Here is a 21,481-nt window from a genome sequence, read left to right on the forward strand (position 1 = left end):
AACTATTTGCTCCAGTGTTCTCGCTTGTCAGCTGGCTGACAGGATGATGAAAGAGCATCTGTTATAAAGCTCTTGGCTTGGTGTCTGGGGCATGGTGAGTCTCTGGGAATATTTATTAACTTTCATTAATCAAAAGTCTATTAAGCACAGGACGCCAAAAATGAGCATCTTCAATGGTTGTTTTAACCCTCAGAATGGGCCTGCAAAATCCATCCTGTTTGTTTCTCAGATGGGATGGAGGGTCTGAAAGGCGACATCTCAGTCTAGCGTTACTGTACCTACCGTTGAAGGTGTGCAATCAGACCAGGCTGGCCCCGCTGACATAAGTTGCTGTTTTCAAGAGTAGCTCAGTTAAGTGAGAAGGACATCCCAGTGGATGCCAGGCACCATGGGATCCCTTCTGCCTCAGCTGGCAGCGGGCCTCAGGCACAGACCTTTGGTCCTGCCCTTCCTCTCCTTACCCACGGTGCTAAGAGCACTCGGTTTCTGTGCTCGGTTCCTGTGTGGCCTGCCGGCCTCTTCCTGGTGACTGATGTACAGCCTCAGCCATTTCCTCACCATGACCCACAATCAAACCCATGTTTTCTGCTCCTTTGGTGAGATGCTCTTTCAGTTGCTTCTCTGCTCATGGTGCTGGTCCTCAGTGCCTGAGAGCTACTCTTGGTTACATTCATGAGTGATTGCCCATGGGAAGAAACGTTCCCTGAATGAATGCACCCACTACAGCGTGCTGGCGTGATGTTAGAGAGTCTGCTGAAGCTGCCATTGGAGCTACATGCCACCTTTCTATAAATATGAAATCTGTATATGGTTCTGTCAATTACCTTTGATCAGTTGTTCTGATTTACTTTCTCTTTATGTGATAAACACCATCACCAATAGCACCTTGGAGAAAGAAAATGTTTATTTGGCCTACAGGGGGACAGGGGAAGTCAGGACAGGAGCCTGGAGGTAGGAACTGAAGCAAGAGACGAAGGAGGAAGATGCTTACTAGCCTGCTCCCTCTGGCTTGCTCCCTCTGCTTTCTTATAACACAGGACTACTTGCCCAGAATGGCACTGCCTACACTGGGATGGGCCCTCCTACATCAGTTACCAATTAATTAAGAAAATATCCCATAAACCTGCTTACAGGCTGATGCAATGGGGGACCTTTTCTCAGCCAAAGCCCCTCCTCCCAGATGGCCCTGGCTCTGTAAAGTTGATGATAGAGTAACCTACATATTAATCATGATGTTTTCTCTGGTTTGAGTGGCTTCATGGGGTTCTTCTGTAGGATTTAATAGTTTAACCAACTCCTTCCTTATTTTTGATTATAATGAGGATTGAATCTAGGCATACAGATTCCAGACTGATCCACACCTCCAGCTAGCCTTTGACTCTTTCTCTTGAGACAGGACTTTACCAAGTTGTCCAGGCTAGCTTTGAAGCCACCGTAACTCAATCAGGCCTTCAGCTTCCTGAGTGTCTGGGATTCCAGGCCTGCACCACCCAGCCTGGCTCCTTTATTCTTACATTGCCAAATTCTTTCCAGCATTTTCATACTGTGGAAAGCATATATGATGCATGTGTGAAGTGAAGAAGATACTGCTTTTGCAGCAAGAAACTTATTTTCCATGAGAAGCACTTGTCCTGTGACAGTGTGGACTTTCCTGTTCACTGGATGAGGAAGGGGGAGAGAGGTGGCTAGGTCACAGTCCCACCTGCAAATGTGTGTTATCATCTGCTTTTGTTTAATGGGAGAACGGCTTTCCCAAAGCTGAAGTTCCTATCCCATCTAGACAGGACTAGAGGAAAATCTGGGGCCTTTCATAAAGGATGACGTTCAGGCTGGACCCTTGTCATGCTGCAGTGAAAGAGCCCCTCTCTTGAGACCTTGCTTTACTGTTCTCTGAATGGGAAATTGAATACTATTGCAAGGGGTGCCTGCCCTTTCATCTTGGAAGATGCAAGCAGGAGCATAAAATGAAATCATATAAGACTTAATTGTGAGTATTAAAGTCAGTGTTGTAGAAAAGTGATTCCAGGAGAATTTGGGGGCTGTTGGCTCCTGTGTGTACCTCTCTCTTCCTTCTTGCTGTGCCGGGATCAATCCTGGAAACTTGTGCATGCTTAGACCATGCTCTGAGACATGATCAATGGAAGCATGTCATGAGAGTTAAGGGTGGGCTTGAGACAGTCCTTACATCACCCACCCTCCACCACTGCCAAGCAGCAGCAGCAGCAGCAGCAGTTATCTCTCTGCCATTTGCAGGGTTCTATCTTGTGTCCTTGCCAGATATAGCCTGCTAGTGAGCCCCAGGCCAAGCACTTCCTGATGGAGCTCGCTCTATTTGGTTTCTCCCTTCCAGACAAAGAATTCTTGAAGGAAAAAGAAAAGTTGGAAAAGGAGTTGGCAGCAGTGCGTACGGCGAGCGAGGACCATCGGAGGCATATTGAGATCCTGGACCAGGCTTTGAGCAATGCCCAGGCCAGAGTGATCAAGCTGGAGGAAGAGGTGAGACCAGCATAGGGGAGGAGTAGAGCCCAGAGGACCTCCCCTGTGGCTCCTGACCCAGCTGCATTAATCAGAGCCACTTGCAAGTTCCCGAGTCAAAGGAGAATTGTGGGACACAACCCAGATGCAAATGAGTAAAAAGTTTATCCATTATGGAATCAGGCAGAATCTGAGAGACAGATATTAATAACATAGTCCAAGAGCCCACAGCCTGCCCTGATGGTAGGTAGGTGCCCAGTGCTGCAAATGATTGGCAGGGCCAGAAGCCACTGGTGTCTTTAAAAAGGAGTCCCTGTGGCCCATCTTTAGCTTCCCTAAGGCAAAGGACTGGTGCAGTGGTACTCTGCTCACCCACTTTCGCCTCCTGGTTGACTGTGCAGTACCCCACACCCCCAACTCTGGAAATGCTGGTTTAGTACTTTATGATGAAGCCAACTTTCTAGCTTTCCTTTGTAGTTGCATTGACTGTCTCTTTAACCCCAACAGAGGAACCAGAAGAACCCTGTATAGTCCACACTGTGGACTCTGAGCTGTAAGTTAAGCAGAGGAGAACAGGTGTTACCCCCAGGGCTGTGCTTGTCGCTCCCTGCAGAGGTGCCTGGCATGTCTGTGATGGGGGTAACCTAAGCAGACGTCATCTTGGCAAGTAGATGCCAGGAAGTCTGGAGGACAGCAAAGGAACAGATCAATACTTAACCTGGCCCTTGGCACAGAAAGCAGCAAGGCCGTGCCCCTTGGGTGCATTTTATCTCTGTAAGTCTTGTGTAAAAGGTCAAATGCTAATACTAGCAGGATAATCCTGAGTGGCAGCCAAGAGCATCTACTTTGTCACAGAAAATGCACTTTGACCTTTCAGACAGGAAGTCTGCTCTGAGCAAGGGACACCTGGATGCCCCCATCTCATTGTTCTTGATGAAATAACGTCTTGAGGTCCGTGCATGGAGCTAAAGAAAGTTCTATGTTGTAAACTTTTATTGTTACCTTTTAAGATGTATTGTGCATGCATGGGGGCAGAGCATACTTGTCACAGCATGCATGTGGAGCTCAAGGGACAACTTTTTTTCCAGGACTGAACTCAGGTTGGCGGCTCCCACAGCAGGCTGGCACACCAGGCTGGCACTGCAGGCTCACACACCAGGCTGGCACACCAGGCTCACACACAAGGCTGGCACACCAGGCTGGCGCTGCAGGCTCACCAGCAGGCTGGCACTGCAGGCTCACACACCAGGCTGGCACACCAGGCTCACACACCAGGCTGGCACACCAGGCTCACACACAAGGCTGGCACACCAGGCTCACACACCAGACTCACACACCAGGCTCACCAGCAGGCTGGCACTGCAGGCTCACACACCAGGCTGGCACACCAGGCTCACACACAAGGCTGGCACACCAGGCTGGCACTGCAGGCTCACACACCAGGCTGGCACACCAGGCTGGCGCTGCAGGCTCACCAGCAGGCTGGCACAGCAGGCTCACACACCAAGCTTACACACCAGGCTTACACAGCAGGCTCACCAGCAGGCTGGCACTGCAGGCTCACACACCAGGTTGGCAAAGCAGGCTCACACAGCAGGTTGGCACTGCAGGCTCACACACCAGGCTGGCACTATAGGCTCACACAGCAGGCTGGCAAAGCAGGCTCACACAGCAGGCTGGCACTGCAGGCTCACACAGCAGGCTTTAACAGCGGGCATCTTTACCTGCTGAGCCATCATGCCAGTCCTTTTGTTTGGTTTTAATACTCCTTATAGAAGTGAAAGTCATTTATGAGTCCTTGACGGGACTGGTCACCATCATGGTTCCTGTCACTAATTCCTAAGCCCTGTCATGGTCTTTTCTCGGCCTCCCTTGCATTTGGCTGTGTTTGGCTGGATGACTCAGGTACTTGGCTTTATTCCCACTCCCTGTTCTTTTATTGTTTTAAATTTTAAATTTATTTTATGCATATTGTTTTGTCTGCATATGGGATGCTAGTCACAGATATTTATAAGCAGCCATGTGGGTGTTGGGAATTGAACCCAGGTCCTCTGGAAGAACAGTCAGTGCCCTTAACCACTGAGCCACCTTTCCAGCCCCATACTCCCTGTTCTTATGCAGGTTTCTTTGGAAGGGTTTGATTCAGCTTCAGTGTCTTGAAATATTCTCCTTGCACTAGTTTACCATGGCTGTTACAACAGGGTTGTAGAGCCAGGCTGCTGGTAGTGTGACATACAAGCTTCCCAGCACACCAGCTGTGTGACTGTTACTAAGTCATTTGGCCTCGTTGCCTTCAACTTTCTCATCTCTTATGTGGGAGTAGAGTAGGATGTTGCTCCTTATTGTCGTCAGGAGGATTAGATGAGATGCACTTACAGAGTGAAATGCCTGGTGCAGTAGTACTCCGAAAACGCCAGCTAATAGAATGACTGTCGTGAATCATCCTCACTGGGAAATGCTTCTTGCCAGCCTTAAGGTTGAAGCAGATACAGGGATGGTTCCACACATTCAATAATCTTGTAGGTGCTTAGGGATACTATTCCTTCACATAACATTACACATTGAGTGCCTGCTGGGTGCTGGCACTGGCCTATGGGTTGGAGACACACTGCTCGCTCTGTCCAGCAGAGACATAGATATACACATTTCATGGTGGCCGTGTACTCAGAACGCTGCATACAGTGGTAAGAATGTCTGGCAGTTCACATGAAGCATTTGCTTCAGTGAGACTGCTAAGCTCAGGAACCTGCCTAGTAGACAGGTTCCACTCAAAAGCCTGTTAATGTTAACAATCAAAAGCACCCTGAGAGAAAATCGTCCAACAGTCAGGTACAGCTGTCGCTTCCTGGAACAATCAGAAGGCCTCTGTCTTATTGCCGTGACTCTGGTAGGGAGAGCAGATGTAGACAAGGCTCATGGCACAGAGAGAAGCCTCCCTTAACAGCAGGCTGCCCAGCCAGGCAAGTCGCAGCCTGCTGTGCGACAGTGCCTCAGCGCACTGCTGAGTCACTAGTAAGGCATCTATCTGTTCAACCAGGTGCAAAGAGACAAGAAAACAGCATCCGGTGTCGTCTTACAGAGCACCAGATCCAGGAAATGTTTTGGCCTGATTTCTTGGCCCCAGTTGATTTCCAGGAAGCAGGAAAAACACCTAGATTTATGGATGTGAACCAGACTCCCAGAACAGACAGGGCCCCAAGTCCTAAGGGTTAGGGTGTGGCACTATGGGTCATGACCCTAGATCCATACCTGATGGTGTGTTTGTGTAATCTTTAACATTCAGTTCCACTTCCTTAGTCATCCCCTCAGGCGCTCCCTGTGTCCTTCCTGTCCCTTCAGCCACAGAGGAGAAAGTCACTAGGAACTGCTGAAGTGAGACTATTTCTCTGTTCACCAGCAGATATACAAATGGGTGCTCATGAGTGCATCCATACATACAAATTATGCATATATATGTAATTCCTTTAGTGTAGAAATAATTGTAGCATATTTGTTGCATATTATATATTTTTAATTTTATTTATCATATATTGCTTTTTATAGAAATATTTTTTATTTAGTAGAGAAAATTCAGAAAATAATAAATTCCTTGTTGTTCTTGCAGAAATGGCTAGTATACCGTAAACATGACAAATACCTCAAGGATTTTCCCTCATCTTTTTTTTCTCATGGATTTATGTATACATTGACAGAAAATATGGTTGTGATAATGTAAATGACTCCTGGTTTAGGATTTCATTAGACTTTAGAAACTAGGCATTTCTATACACTAAGAGCTTTTTATTAGTCTCCTTTCTAAAGGCTGCAAGTGCTATGATTATAAACCAGTAATGAGTCAGAGAGTACAGAGGTGTTCACATGACCCAGTGCAGGCACAGCAGAGGGCCTTCCACCCCAGCCTCCTGGCCACCCTCCTGTTCCTGCCATAGGCTCCTGCAGGATGGAGAGGGGGTGGTGTGCCTGCCTGCAGTTCAGCTGGGGTCTCCAGCTTGTCTCCCAGCCCAGCTGCAGTAGTCAGTGGTGTCCACTCTGCACTGTTTCACTGTCTCCCCTCAGTTACGAGAGAAGCAAGCCTATGTGGAGAAGGTGGAGAAGCTGCAGCAGGCTCTGACCCAGCTGCAGTCTGCGTGCGAGAAGCGAGGGCAGATGGAGCGCAGGTTGCGGACCTGGTTGGAGAGGGAGCTGGATGCTCTAAGGACACAGCAGGTGAGCGACAGGCTTCAGGACTGGTGAATCAGATGGAAAGGCTTACAGATTCACCCAGCAGCCCCCTGAGGGCCGTCCGATGGACTCTGCACCTACATGGCCCCCATTGGGACCATGAGTTGAGGCTAGAAAGTAGAGAATGCATTTTAGGTAACCTTACATAGGGGACAACGATTTATTAGTCCTGCAGGACAAAAACACAAAGGCAGAGGAGGAGGACATGTAAAAGACAGGGCCTTGAAAGTGTTACAAAGCCAGGGCAGTTAGATACAGCTGTGGAGGGAGTAGTCTGTGAGGTGGCATCTGATGAAACAATGGCCCTAACTGTGGAAGGCAATTGGCCAAATGGAGAGAGTGGCTTCTTCCTAGTTGGTGGAGAGCAAGCACCTGGGAAGAGGTTCAGGGTAGAGGGGGCCTGCAGTGGACCAGAGAAGAGCCTTTAAGGAGGCTAGTGGTAGACCAGGGGCTCCCCTGAAGTCTAAGTGCTGATCCAGGGGAGCCAAAGAGGAGCTGCAAATAAGGGAAAATAGGGGTTACAGTGATCAACCAGTTCATTTGAGGAAAGAACTCAGAACCCCCTGTGTAAGACTGGCCACGAACTGGCCATGATGCAGTTCCTCCTGCTTCTCTGCTGGTGACAGCTGCTTGTGAAACTCAGCTGTGAGGAATCACAGACAGGAACATAGCTAGCCCAGGCACCAACATGTCTCAGCAAAGAGAATTCCTGAAGGAAATACTGGTTCAGGCAAGCCAGTGGCTCCTGCCTGGGATGCTCTGAGGCTCGCCTGGCTTTCTAGGAAGATGAGCGAACTCTCTCTCCAGCTGCCAGGGGTATACACTGCAGGCTCCATGAAATCACCTACTGTGTAGAGCAGATTGGTTGTGGCTGTACTTGAAAGCATGCCCTTGGGTCAGCTCAGCCCCAGTGCAGAGCTGGTCCATGCATTTCCCTCTGGAAGAGGGCCCTTGGCTGAGGAAGACAGTGCTGCCACCAGTTTCCAAAACATGAAGAATTCATCCCTGGCCTCCTCGTCTTTTCCCCATGGCAGGTTCTGGTTTGTGAGGAAAGGCCTGTCTTCCTGTGGTCCCTGGGTGCTCAGGCAGCACAGGACAGAGCCTGTTCTCCAACAGCCAGTCTCTGTTGCTCAGCTACTGAGACCTCCATCTCCCCTCCAAGGGTAATGCTAATACCCAGATGGTAGACCTTAAGATCTCTGTCTGGTAAAGTGAGCTGAACTAGAGCCAGAAAGAGTGTGCTTTTCCAGTCAACGCGCTCCATCCTGTGGTTAGATGACCTGTCTGTGGATCTTTAGCTCTGGGAGCTGTGAGAACAGACTCAACTATAAAGAAGGGCCATGAGACTGGAATCCTACATACGTGCTCACCCCACACACATCCATCCCTGCACACACTCTTCTCCTATCCATCCTACGCATACATGCTTACCCCTGTACAGGCTCACCCCCTAACACATTTACCCCATATGTAGTCACCCCCTAGGCACTTTCACCCCTGCCCACATACATGGTCTCCATGTGCACATTAATGCCCCCAACATACATGGTCACTCCCTGCACAAGCTTGCCTCCACTCACACTCATTCCCTGCACATCACACACTAATCCTCACACGCTCCCATGCATGCCTCCCACCCCCCTGCTCCTCCCTGGACAGGCTCACTCCCACGATACTCACTTCCATGCGTTCCTGCCCCATGCCTCCTCACGCCATGAACAGCGTAACTCAATTTTCTCATCTGTAAGACGAGGGATGCACATTAGGCTCACTTGTATTTGCAAGTGCAGTTAAGAACTGTACAAGGGCTCAGACTGTGGAGCTCAGTGCTTGAACGCTTGCCTAGGGTGCTTGAACGCTTGCTTAGGGTGCATGACACCACAGGACTCTCCTGCCTCCTGCCCCCTCCAACTTAATTACCCCAAAACAGATGACAGAGTGTGTCAGAAGGAAGAGAGGACAAGGGGAAGTTGGGTTAGGTAAACCCAAGTTAAGGAAGAAGTCTGAATCTTGACTCTTCCCAGTCCCAGAGACATCCAGATAGCACGCACCCTATCTCCTCTTACGGAGAGAGGAATGTCTGTGCCCTGACTTAAAGATATCCACCTTCCTGTGTATCACCTCATTGCTTCTCTGTCTCAGGCCTCCAGCAGGGCAGGGCCTGGTACCTTCTTCCCAGGTGACAGTCTGCCAGCTAGAACCTGCATTTTTGGGATCTCGCTGTACTTCCTGTGCTCTACTTCCTGTTTTTAATCTTCCAGGACAAGAGAAGGCAGGCTGAAATGGCTCCTTGCAATTCTAGAGAAAGCACCCCAAGGACAACACTTAGTCTCTTTCTCACAGTTGTAGGGTTAACTGCATGGTTAACACTGAGATGTAGAGCCAGACCTGAGATTGAAACCCAACTCGGCTATGCATTGGCAGAGGCATCAGATCGGGAATACAGGCTTTCAGGGACCTAATCTCTGCGTGCAAAACTGGAATAGTGTGTGTTCTGTAGAGCCACGTGGGCATTAGATGAAACGAAGGCACACGGAGGTGGCATGGGGCTAGGACCCACTGAATCAGGGTGGCTCATGTTAGAGAGAGGGAACCTGGCCTGGCTGATGCTGATGTCAGACAGTGCAGGACGCAGGAACTGAGTGTCGCTTGTCAGGTAGTGGCAGACTGGCTGTGATCTGTCTTGTGGCCCATTTAGAACATCATGATATCGTGTCTACATCTCCAGAAACATGGAAATGGCCAGCCAGTCAATCTCCCAGAATATAATGCTCCTGCCCTCATGGAGCTTGTACGGGAGAAGGAGGAGCGGATCCTAGCCCTGGAGGCTGACATGACCAAGTGGGAGCAGAAGTACCTGGAAGAGAGCACCATCCGGCACTTTGCCATGAGTGCAGCTGCCGCTGCCACAGCAGAGAGGTAAGAGGTGACCCCAGGGATGTGTGCTTCAGACAGATGGGGCTGGGCACAGTGGCTGACAGTAGAATCCCAGAAGCCCGAGGAATTCACAAACAGCCAGGGCTAGAGCTAAACTTTGTCTTAAAAACAAATGAAAAATGTAGGGGGCCTAAGAGGTCCAGAGAGGACTGTCCCAGGGAGCAGTATCTATCTTTTTTAAAATTTATACACTTCATTATTAAAACAAACAAACAAACAAACAAACAAACCCTTGCAAATAAAAACATCACACAGAAAGGCTAACTAGATCCAAAGTCCATACACTAAGTGAACTTCTATACAATTAGAATTGGTATTTAGGATGGAAAACCAAGGAACTTTGTATTAGATTTTATATTTTTAGTATTAAATATGTTTTATATACTTATCTACAACCCAAAACAAAAAAAAAAAATCTATGACAGGGTTAAAACTTGAAAAGCTATTAGCTTATACCCTCCTTGCTAACTCATGTCCATTTTTTCTAAACATTTGTTTTGTGTGTGTACATAAGTGGGGGCCCATACATGTCATGGAACATTGTAGGAGAGGATGTCAGAGGACGACGTTGCGTGTTCACCTTCTACCTTGACTGAGACAGGTCTCTTCACAGTCTTCCCATGGAATACACCAGGCTAGCTGCCCCCAGAGTTTTCAGGAAGCCTCTCATCTCTGCCTCTCATGACACCATAGGGGCGTGTTGGGATTACAGGCATGTGTGCTAAGACTCAGAGTTTACCTGGGATCTGGATATTCTAACTCAGGTCATCATGCTTGCATGGCAATTGCTGGGCATGTGCCCAACCCAAGACATCTTTAAAGCCGTAGTGCTACTTGATGATGCACAAGTTCTAGTGGATAGAACAGAGCTCCACTCCCAGCACCCACGTGACACACACAAGTTCTAGGAGGGGAGACAGTGGTCCACTCCCACTTACCCAAAACTCAGCTCCAGGGCATGCTGTGCATCTATAGACAGACAGACAGACATGTGTATGTGCATACACACACAAGATAGATAGATAGATAGATAGATAGATAGATAGATAGATAGATAGATCTTGGTCATTCCGTCATGGCCTTTCTGATGATACAGTGGGAGAAAGGACAACACAAGCTGTTTTGACAAAGAATGAAATCCTAAGCTCTTATCTCCATGCTGATTGGCTACAGAGAAACAGGCAAAAGTGACTGTTTACAGACATTAAGTTTTGAGTTTCCAGTCAGGTGCGTGTGTCACATTTACAAGCACCGATCTTTAAACCAACAGTAGGGTCCACCAACCGTTTTTACTGTCTGTTGCTAAAATTCTTTCCCTGGGGGAGATGTGAACAGCATCTACCACCTCCTCGTAAGGTTCCAAGGGCAACCATAGCACTCCACCAAGGTCGCCCTGGAGAACCAATGAATTTATTGAATTTCCTTGCAGAGAGCAGGAGGGGTTACTGGAAAGTCTTAGCCTGATGGTGGCTTCTCCAGGGATGCAGCTCTCTCTCCTTGGTTTTTCCTAGCTACTCTAACCCTTCCCAGGACCCTGAGACCATGTGCAGTTAGTACAGACTTGCTCACAGCTCTTTGGGAAGGGTGCTATTTGGTTGTAGATTTTGTGACCCCACTCCTTCCTTCTATCAGGGGCTGTCTATAAGCCTCACTGAGATGGGAGATGGGGGATCTTATAAAAATGGTTGCTCTACTCAGAGACTGCTATTCACTTTATTCATCTTGACAGCATTGGCTAGGAATTTGAATTGTTTTTTTTTGGGGGGGCGGGGGCAAGGCTTTGAAACTTCACAGACTTCAAAGCAAAGCAGTGTTCCTTCAGAGTTTCTGGACACTTGCTATCTTAGTTGTTTTCCACTAAAGTGCCTACTGGCTTACTCAGCAGCACAGACATGAACTTTTAAATTTGCTTCCGATGCTGCAAGAATTTTTTCGAAGTAACTTGATGGGAAAGGTTTCTAGCTACCAGTCTCTGTGTGGATGTTTTTGTGTGCCCCAGGGTGTTTGTGGTTTTGTGTAGCATTTCAAAGCATTCTGTTTACTTTTTCTGAGATTCGTTTTCCTGGTATTTTCATGGCCGCACTGTTTAGTTTTCTGGGTCATGTTCTTACCCCTGCTTCTTTTTGTGCTTGTTTTTATCATGATGCATCTTCTCTGAGACCTCTTTCATAAAGACAAATGAAACTTAGAACCAGGCTGGGGCATAGTGAAGGGTTTGGGTCCCTTTCTGTCATTATACTTACAGTGTCCTGGAAGTCACCACTTGTGAACACGCTGTAAGGATAGACACCAAGTGTACCATATCCACTGTTCCCTGCATGAAATAAGGGCTCACTCATCAGTGGCTGTCATTAAGCAGGGTAAAGACCTACATACTGAGTAGCTACCAATCCCAAAATACTGAAACAGCAGCTACATGGGTGATACATAGAGGTAGAAGTTCAGCTGCTGTTGGGAGAGCGAGCTAGGCTGAGAGTAAGTACAAGGCCAGCAGCAAATGCAGAAGCCATAGTCACATGTGTCAGCGGACCAAGTATGGGCACCTTCCACACACTTAATACATCACATGGCCTAGCCACAGCCTTGATGATACAAGAAGCAGGGATCTTAGTTACTAAATATTGTTTTCCTGAGATACTGTCTCTCTTGTTTGTTTAGCATTTCTTTATTTAGGATTTCACATGTGTATAATGTACTATCTTATCTGTCCCTCCTTCCAAGTCCCTCCCCTCTCCATAGTCCTCTCTTGAATTCATGTCCTCTTCTGCGCTCTCTCTCTCTCCTCCCCCTCTCTGTTTGTCTCTTTGTCTCTCTCTGTCTCTCTTCCCCGTCTCCCTCTCTGTGTCTCTGTCTCTCTCTGTCTCTCTGTCTCTCTATCTCTCTATCTCTCTCTCTGTCTCTCTCTCTCTCTGTCTCTCTCTCCCTCCTTCTTTTCCTCCTTCCCTCCCTCTCTCCCTCCCTCCCTCCCGCCCGCCCTTTTTCTCTCTAGCTACCTACTAACTCTACTTTCTCAGCTAAGCATGGGATCTTGTGAAGTCTCCCCTTCCCCATCCATGCCAGAATGGTGACTGGCACGGTCTAGCACTGGTCTTGTGCAGGTGGCCATAGCTTGTGAGAGTTCATGGGTGTCACTTCCCTGACATGTGCAGAAGACAGTAGCTCACAGCAGCCCTGTCCCTGGCTTTTTCCATCTTTCTGCCCATTTTCCATGATGTTCCCTGAGACTGTTTTCTACAGTCACTAATCCTCTGTACTCTGGCTCATGGTGGATCTCGAACAATCTGTCTGCTGCAGAAACAGTGTCTCTGATGGGGTTAAAGCTACAATAAGCAGGGATGTCGGTGAGTGCAGTCCTTAGACAGAATCTTAATTCTTTAAGTTTAGAAAGAAAATTGAGCCAAGATTTGGGGCAAGTTGCCAGACAGGGGCTTTTCTGGGACACTTTCCAGCATGCTGTCCTTGGTTCACATTTCCTGAAGTATTTGCAGGATTTCCCACCCTGGGGAGACTGACCCCCGAAGTAGGGTATTGGAGTGGAGGAGGGCCTTTAATTTCCTCCAGAAGGTAAAGCACATCTGTTACAAAGCCAATGCTGGTCTCTCCATTCTCCTTCTGTTTGCATTGAAGACCAAGGAAAGGGCTCTAGAATCAAAGCGTGTGTCGTGTTCTAGGGACACCACCATCAGCAACCACTCGAGGAATGGCAGCTATGGGGAGAGCTCCCTGGAGGCCCACATCTGGCCAGAGGATGAGGAGGTGGTGCAGGCCAACAGGAGGTGTCAGGACATGGAGTACACGTAAGGACACCCACATAAGATCCCAGATCTGAGTAGAGATACCAGCTGATGCTGGTCTCCCAGCCCAGCCCCTCCCCACACTCCTGCTTTTCTCTGTTCTAACTGGCATGAGCTTAAGGGCTCCAAATACTCTTGCTCTAGAGTGAAGGGAATCTCATGCTTAAGCAAGGGACTCCACATAACAATCCTGGAGGGGAAAAAATGAAGACAGAGGCTATCTAATAACTGGAGAGTTCAGATGTCCCAAAACCGCCACAAAACTATGAGCTGAGGATGAAAAAGAAAAACACCCTCAAGGTCTAGAGATTTGGAGCCAGAGTTGCCTCTTCCCGCCAAAGATAAAGAGCTTTAAACAGTCAGTGTGTGCTCCCCTGATATACACACGGTTTCCAGCAGGAGTTTTGTTGTCACTGGGAGGCTGGTGGACTCCAGTCCTGAGGCTCTCATGGGCTGATATGGAGACAGGACTTCCCAACTGAGCCAGAAATATCAGCAAGTATCTGTCAGAGTTATGGAAAGACCCCAGGCTGGCTGCTTACCGTCTTTGGCCATCAGTGGGGAGGTGCACTGTGTGATCTACTTTGGGAAGCACAGAAAGCACAGCTTGGGAAACTTGCAGATTGCCGACACTTGCCCACTTCTGCCTCTCTCCACCCCATATCCCAGAATCAAGTGTTCCAGAGTTTCCTAACTATCTGACATTTTAATTAAAGCTTTGTTCTTCCTTGGTTTGGTTCTTCAGTATTAAAAACCTCCATGCCAAAATCATAGAGAAGGATGCCATGATAAAGGTCCTGCAGCAGCGATCCCGCAAGGATGCTGGGAAGACGGACTCTTCCAGCCTGCGGCCTGCCCGCTCTGTCCCATCCATAGCTGCGGCCACCGGGACACATTCCCGCCAGACTTCACTTACCAGCAGCCAACTGGCAGAAGAGAAGAAGGAAGAGAAGACCTGGAAGGGGAGTATAGGTGAGAAGAGAATCTATAGAAGAGAGCCACCTTACCACTGCTGGGACTTGGGGTGTTAGTTACCTCATGCTGATTTATGCATTCTTCAAAGGGGGAGGACAGCCAGTCCTGTTGGATTGTGAGGGTTAAGTGAGATACATAGGAGCACTGTGTAGATTCCAAATGTTATGTGTGCTCTTGGGCTTGGATTGATTCTTGTCAATATTGTTTACAAGAACAACGTAAAATGTCTTAGCAGGACAAGCCTAGAATCCTTCAGAATGTTACTCCTGGACCATCTCTGCAACCACTCTATGGTGTGTCTATACCTGTGGAACATGAAAGGAGTCAAGGGGTGTGCCAGGAGGATCACTGTCGAGGATGAGGGTCATCCTGAGTTGTGCAGACAGGATGTTGAGAATTCTCCAGGAGTGGGTCTTAGTTGAAGTAGTATCCTAGAGTGTGCTTGTTCACAGGCTGGGCTAGTAAGCTTGGAAAGGAAGCTTTCAAGTCCCCTGTCCCCTTATCCTGCCTGCCAGCAGCTGCAGAGGTCTGTCCCTTCTTTGACACCTGTCCCTGGCTCAGCACACATTTTCGTTTCTCTCCAATGCCCAGAGTCAGTGTTCTTCAGCACAGGGCCTCCTGGGGGCTGGATGATTGTCCCACAGGGTATGAGAGCTTCCATATGAACCCACAGAGTGCGGTAGATCAAAGACTCTCAACCAGAACATCTGTTTGAATTCCCTCTACTGGTGACCCCTATAACCTCAGCTCATCAGGGAGGATCAATGGGGATGGGAGCTGTGATTATCAAAGACCATCGCCAGGACAGATGTCAACCCAGAGAGGCAGGTCTGGTTAAGGGGTCTGAAGTTGTTCAGTTCTGCTGGAAACTGCTGTAGGAGGAATCTGGGTGATGTGCATTGAGGTTCACATCACTGGCACCCAGGCTTCTATCTCAACAGTTAGCAGGTCAGTATGAGGCCTGAGAGTTGAGGCCTAAGGAAGGTTGGCCATTGTCTGCACCAGAATACCTCCTTGTAAGTGTGATGGGTCCATCCACCAGTCAGAGAAACAGGAGGGGCTCTGGGGGTTCAAGAGAAGACCACCCTTACAGGCTCCTGCATAGGACCTCAGGGTTTCCCATCTTGTGCATGATGGACTTGAAGAACTGATGGAGACCATAGGGTTCACCTTCCTACTTGCTGAGCAGCTCCCAGGAGGGATTATTCATCCCATCTCTTCCCCTAGCACCAGATTACTGTGTCTCACCCTGCAGTATCCCTGGGCAGCGGTGAGATGAGATTCAGGTCGGCAATGGGCCCTTTTTCTTCCTGAGCTACCACACTGGTCCAACATGATTCTCTGTTTGAATTTAGAATACAAATACCAACTCCATAAAGAATGTAATTATATGGGACTGGGCACGTGATATAGGAGTATTTCTCACCTCATCGAGCATGCGCATAAGCACTTATTAAGGATTTAAGACTATATCATTGTGTAAATAAAGTTATCCCCAATCTAGAAAGAAAAAGATGTTTTTCTTACAAAAGGAAACAAGGAAAAACAGATTATTCTTGAAAAGCTGCTTCTTCTGCCTTCAGGATTCCTGCTGGGGAAGGAGCACCAGGGACAGGTGTCTGCCCCTCTGCTGCCGACCACACCTGCCTCTGCACTGTCCCCTCCGGCTTCCACCACATCAGCCAGCAGTGCCCACGCCAAGACCGGCAGCAAGGACAGCAGCACACAGACCGACAAGAGCACTGAGCTCTTCTGGCCCAGCATGGCTTCCCTCCCCAGCCGTGGCAGGCTGAGCACCGCCCCTTCCAACAGCCCTGTCCTGAAACATCCAGCTGCCAAAGGAACCGTGGAGAAACAGGGTATGTGTCCCCTACCTCCACCGTGCCCGGAGAGATCAGGAAGCCCAGTCACCTCCCCTGTTCCAGTGGTGGTCTGCACTTAAGTGTATCTAGATATGCTTAGTTTGTTGCTTCAGAAGAAGAGCACTCAGCTTGAGTGACCTGGTGACATGTGTGTTCCACCCTTCCCCGGGGTAGGTAGAACAAATATAAGAATTTGAGGGAGGAAAGACTTACCATGGCTCAGGGTTTGGAGGACAATCCATCATGATATAGTCAATGTAGCAGTGATTGAAGTGTGAGATACTCGTTCACATCTGGGCAGATGGGAAATGGGGGAGGCGGGAGTCAGATATGCAGCTGGCTTTCTCCTTAATTTTTACCCAGTCCAGAACCCTAAGACACTGTCTTCTCTGGGAGCCATTCTGCACTTCCCACTGGGAGAGTCTCACAGTCTCCCATGAGTACACCAGGGTGTATGAGATTCTTGGGCAAGGCATGACATTAGAAATGGTTCCACAATAAAGAGTGCTGGGAAAACCAAGGTACCCGCTGAAGAGCAGGTTGCTGATATTTGCCTTCTGTTTGACAGAGAACTCCCCTGGTCACGGGAAGTCATCAGAGCATAGAAGCCGTGTCAGCAGCTTGTTGCATAAGCCTGAGTTCCCAGATGGAGAGATGATGGAAGTGCTCATCTAATCACGGTCCTGTGGAGTTCGGCTTTGGCATGCTGACAGAGAAGAATAGTAGCGAAAAGAAAAGATCCAGATGGTCAGTTGCAGTAGCAACTGCAAAACCAGGACTGGTGTGGACATATTACAATGTTACCAAAACAGCTGGCTCACATGTCTGCGGAGGGAGTGAGAGAAGACGCATGCAGGCTTGGAAGCAGAGCGGAGGAGGAGTGGAATTTTCCATTGTAGAGAAATTGTATGTCTTAGGGAGGCTCCATGCTTCCCCGGTTCTTGGCTTATAAACAGATGAAAAAGAGCTGGGCCTTCCTTGAAATCACCTCCTTTCCTTTGCCTCTTAGCAGGTTTGGTTTAAGAAGAATCTGCTAGAAATCCTGAAAGCCCATCTTGGCATAATGTAGTGTGTGTGTGTGTGTGTGTGTGTGTGTCCTTAGCAGATACATCCAGGAGAATGGGGAATTCCACAGGCAAGTTTTGTCACCTTCTTGGCTGTCCTGTTTGTGGTTTGTAGTTTCCGAGAGTGAGGCTTTGCTTGTCTGGTATTTTGAATGGTATTTTCTGAGGAGGATGGGAGCGAGATGCCCTTTGTCCTCATCCACCTTAACTTCTTTGAGCTGATCTGTCTCCTCCCTACTTATTATTTTGTCGTTGTATTTTTTTTTTCTGTTTAATTAGACATAGCAGAGTTCCTTATGTATGAGACTTAGGAGACTACCATCCTTGCAGTGGTGTCCAGATGGACAGAGCCTCCAGTTGGCATCCGGGCTGCTCCCCTCACTTTTGCTTAGCAGAACTGCAGCTGTAATGTTAATGAGCTAGGGAAACCTGGCTGAGGGGCCCACAAGTTGCTGACGTAACATGGTGCCTCTGATGTGCCTCTCACTCACATCCGCTCTCTTGCAAGGAACTTCACAATTACACCCCTTCACCCTGTAGGGAAGGCTTCCTTGTGAGCAAGTGCCACAGGAACCCCATGATGGTCTACACAGAGCTGTCTAGGTAGCATCCAAGATCTCAGCAGGCATCCTCAGCCACTTTCTTGTATTTGAAGCTCTCGGGTCTGTTCACTGCTCTCCCCTGTGCCATTCTGCCCTGGTTCCTGTTGATAAGTACAGTGCCGTCCCTGATCAATTCTTTTTATTCCTGTGAATTTGCTTCATAAACACATTAGACTGGTAGGCATGCAGCATGGTCAGTGTCACACAGGGGACACAACTTACCTGAAGTGAGGCAACAATGTCTTGGAAACGAACCCCTGTGAGCCAGAGGCAGGGACCTGAGGCTGCTGCCACAGCAAGGTCTCATGTCCATTGCTGTGGACACTGGCTTCCTGGAAACCCCAAGAGAGGCTGCCCAGGGCACAGGCAGCCCTTCAGGCTCCTGAACTATCCCCAGATCAGTAGGATTTGTTTTCCAAGTCCCCTTCCTAATCCTGCCTTTTTGGCTCAAGAGAAAAAGGAGAAGTGGTAAGTCTATGACTTCAAGTCCTTCTTAAATGCAGCACTGAAGATAGCTTGGCTCAGCGAACTCTGCTTGGGTCATGTGTCCCAGGTCTTGTCCCTAGGGTGAAATTATGGCCTTCCCAGGTTGAGATGGTACATGTATTGTAAGAGGTGTAGCCTGGAGAACAGAGGGGAAGGTGGGGAGAGAAGGAAGGAGAGAGAGCAGTGCTGTTTCCCTACAGGACCCTGGGTCTTCTGATTAAACAGAGGAGGTAGGACTGCCCTTCTCAAGCTCCTTTGGCAGTGGGAACCGGGCATGGAGCTGCCCACCCCCTCCTTACCTCTTCTCTCAGATCTTGCAGCCTGAGTAGTGATCTTGCCCTGTGCCCTATGGGGAGGGGTCTGAGAAGACCGCATAAGAGGCCTTGCCAGTTGAGATGGGGCTGGACAACAGAAGCAGGTGGGTATAGGAACCATTCTGGATAGGGCATGTTGTTCAGTTGATGGCATCTAAGAGCACATTGTCTCCAATTAATGTTGGAGACAAACCAGAGAGGGAAGAGTATAGAGATGGGGAATTAGTGAGATCTTCCAGCCCTGCAGCCACGTCTGAGCCACTCCAAACTTAGGCTATCTCCCAGCATAGGAGAGAGGCACTGCACAGTTTACTCAAATTCTGGTCAAAGTGTTCCAGACACATTGCACACTTGGGCAGAAAGTCACCTGTTCCAGGCCCCCTGACCCCTGCACTGTCAGCACATTTCAGTTGTCCAAAAACAAAGGGGACACAGACCAGGGCTTTAACTGCATGTGAACTCTGGCTTTTGTCCAAGAGTCCATGTTGAGAGAGAAAGGCTATGGCTTCAAGGTCGAGGCCCTTCAGTCTTCCGTCCTTATAATTCTCTTGAAGTGCTCAGAACAAAGGAGCCGCAGGCACTTAGAAGCCGTCCTGTGCTCTGGGAAGTTCATGCGATCTGGATTCCTTTTACACTGAGAACAACATAGGTATTTTGGTACTGACAGTGTGAAAGTACTAGAAATAGTACTTGTTGACTGGTCCTCAAAGCACCAGGGAAAACAGGCCAGGTTCACTCTCCTGGTTGCTCACATGTAGAAGCTGGACCCATGAGGCTTACAACCCAGCTCCAAGCTCTATCCCAGATGCTAGCACTTAAAGCAGAGACTCAGAATTGGAGTCTCAGTCACAGGCTGCACAGCCTTGAACATGCTGTGCAGTGCTACACCTGGGTGCTCTGTGGCCCAACTTGTGATACTTTGTGTGTGCACAGGGAAGTTGCCACACCTCTCGGAGCCTGAAAACAGGACTAAGCCCAAACCCCACATAATGAACCACACCACTACCATCCACAGGCATGGATGGAAGTTTTCATGTTCTGTTATAAGTACAATTACAAAGCAGATAAAAAACTAAAATAAAAGTCCTTCCTTATAGTGCAGAGGGCTCGCCTTCAGATCTCTTGGAGCATTTTGATCACAAAACTTGAGGGTCTTATCTCAGGATAAAGGATAAAGGCTGTGACGTTTAGTGGTGATTTACCAGCATCCTTCTTTGTCCTCGAGTGAGCAATGTGGTGATGTCTTCATCCTTCCAGGTGTTGTATGGAACATGAGAAGTGTTGAGGTCATGTCTCTGTCTCTGTGGTTTCAGTAAGTAGATTCTTCTATATGTAAGCACTATGCCTGTCTAGAGGTTCATAGCACTAAGCTGCCAAGAAAAACACATTTATTTGCTGAGAATTAAGAGTGTGTGCTGAACACTTGGCATTGTTATTTGTTTCCCAGAAGCTGGTGACCAGTGACGGTGGAGTGTTCAGCAAGTCCCCACCATGCCTGCAGGATGGGGCTGGTCCCTTCCACACCCAGCTTTCCTTAGGAGTGGAGACAAGGAATGGTGGGACAAGTGTTGGTCAGTCCCACAGAGGTTTCTCTTTGGAGCCCATGTATAAGGCTTGACCTTTTGCTATGAGTGGATTTAGAGGCAGTTGCTCCAAGTGAATTCTGATCTCAGTACAGAGAATCCAGTGGTTCTGACATTCAGGAAAGGAGCTCCAATGTCCCTTGCAGAGAGGCTCTGTCCTGCTTGGCCCCAGCCACCCACACACATTTAATAAAGTGACTGAAGCCCCTCCTTTCCAAGAGCTAGTGTGCTGAGTACTCTCCTCCCTGCAGCTTTCCGAGTTCCAGAGACTTGTGTGAGCAGTCAGAGAAGGCTGATCTGGGAGACAGAGGAGATGACCATGACACAAGGTGTTTCCAGGCAGGACCCTGTGCGTAGGCTGCAGAGAGCTGTCCTGAGTGAGAGGTTGTGTTATTTAAACACATGGTGTCTTCTTGTCTGCACTGGAGCAAGTAGGGTATGTTTCTCTGTGTTCTCTGAGTGAGCTCACACTTCCTTTAAGCAAAGGTGTCTTGTGGATGTTGTAAGCAAGATCTGACAAATGTTCTTAAATGGTGGTGCTAAAGAAAAGCCAGCCCCCTGTAACTTCCCTAAAAGTTGAGTCAGCCACAGTCTCTAAGTATATACATGTTGGCTTTCTTCTATTTTTTTCTAGTTAATCAGTGTGTTTTAAATGTCTTTAGTTGATTTGAGGACTTTTTAAAAAGGCATTTGTTTGTGGTGTGGCTTCATGGGAGATAGGCTGTGTAATAAGAAACCTCAGAAGCCAGTTGGGTGGGTGGGGGGCACCCAGGCCAGCATTTCAGTGGATTTCTCTGGGAATTGGTAAGCAGTATTTTTCCCTCTTTTCAGTAGTATGCCTAGTCTCACTTAGTAATTGAATGATATATTACATTGTATGTAAGTACATACATGTAAGGTGGAATTTCTTTTCTTAATACCAAAAAATCCTTCTGTTTTCCTGTGAGCCCTCTCTGTCTACAGGGCTCCCCATGTAAAATGGTTGTTGACTCCTCTAGCAGAATGGCCTCCAAGACCTGGCCTGCTCCTCAGATTCCCTTTGAAGTGAGAGGTCATTGTCTTTTGAGAATGGATTTAAGTTTTGGAAATATCCCACATGTTCAGATTACAAGTGAATGAACACAGGGCAATTAATCAGAATCAGAATCCCAGGGCCATTTTGATGACT

At 48.3% G+C, this 21,481-nt stretch overlaps 1 protein-coding gene across 3 annotated transcripts in view; it reads left to right on the forward strand.

Moving 5' to 3' along the window:
• The window catches only part of Amotl1 (angiomotin like 1), a 62,484-nt gene extending 45,254 nt beyond the window's left edge, over positions 1–17,230 (forward strand). For all 3 annotated transcript variants that reach the window (XM_028763394.1, XM_028763392.1, XM_028763393.1), the window contains exons 7-13: positions 2,351–2,496; positions 6,532–6,681; positions 9,425–9,615; positions 13,305–13,430; positions 14,173–14,399; positions 15,986–16,261; positions 16,833–17,230. In XM_028763394.1, the coding sequence (XP_028619227.1) occupies positions 2,351–2,496; positions 6,532–6,681; positions 9,425–9,615; positions 13,305–13,430; positions 14,173–14,399; positions 15,986–16,261; positions 16,833–16,939 (1,223 nt within the window). In that variant the 3' untranslated portion in view covers positions 16,940–17,230. The remainder of the gene's footprint in view (positions 1–2,350; positions 2,497–6,531; positions 6,682–9,424; positions 9,616–13,304; positions 13,431–14,172; positions 14,400–15,985; positions 16,262–16,832) is intronic.
• The last annotated feature ends 4,251 nt before the right edge of the window (positions 17,231–21,481 follow it).

This window comes from Grammomys surdaster, unplaced genomic scaffold, assembly GCF_004785775.1.
Source record: "Grammomys surdaster isolate TR1022 unplaced genomic scaffold, NIH_TR_1.0 138, whole genome shotgun sequence".
Taxonomy (NCBI): Eukaryota; Metazoa; Chordata; class Mammalia; order Rodentia; family Muridae; genus Grammomys; species Grammomys surdaster.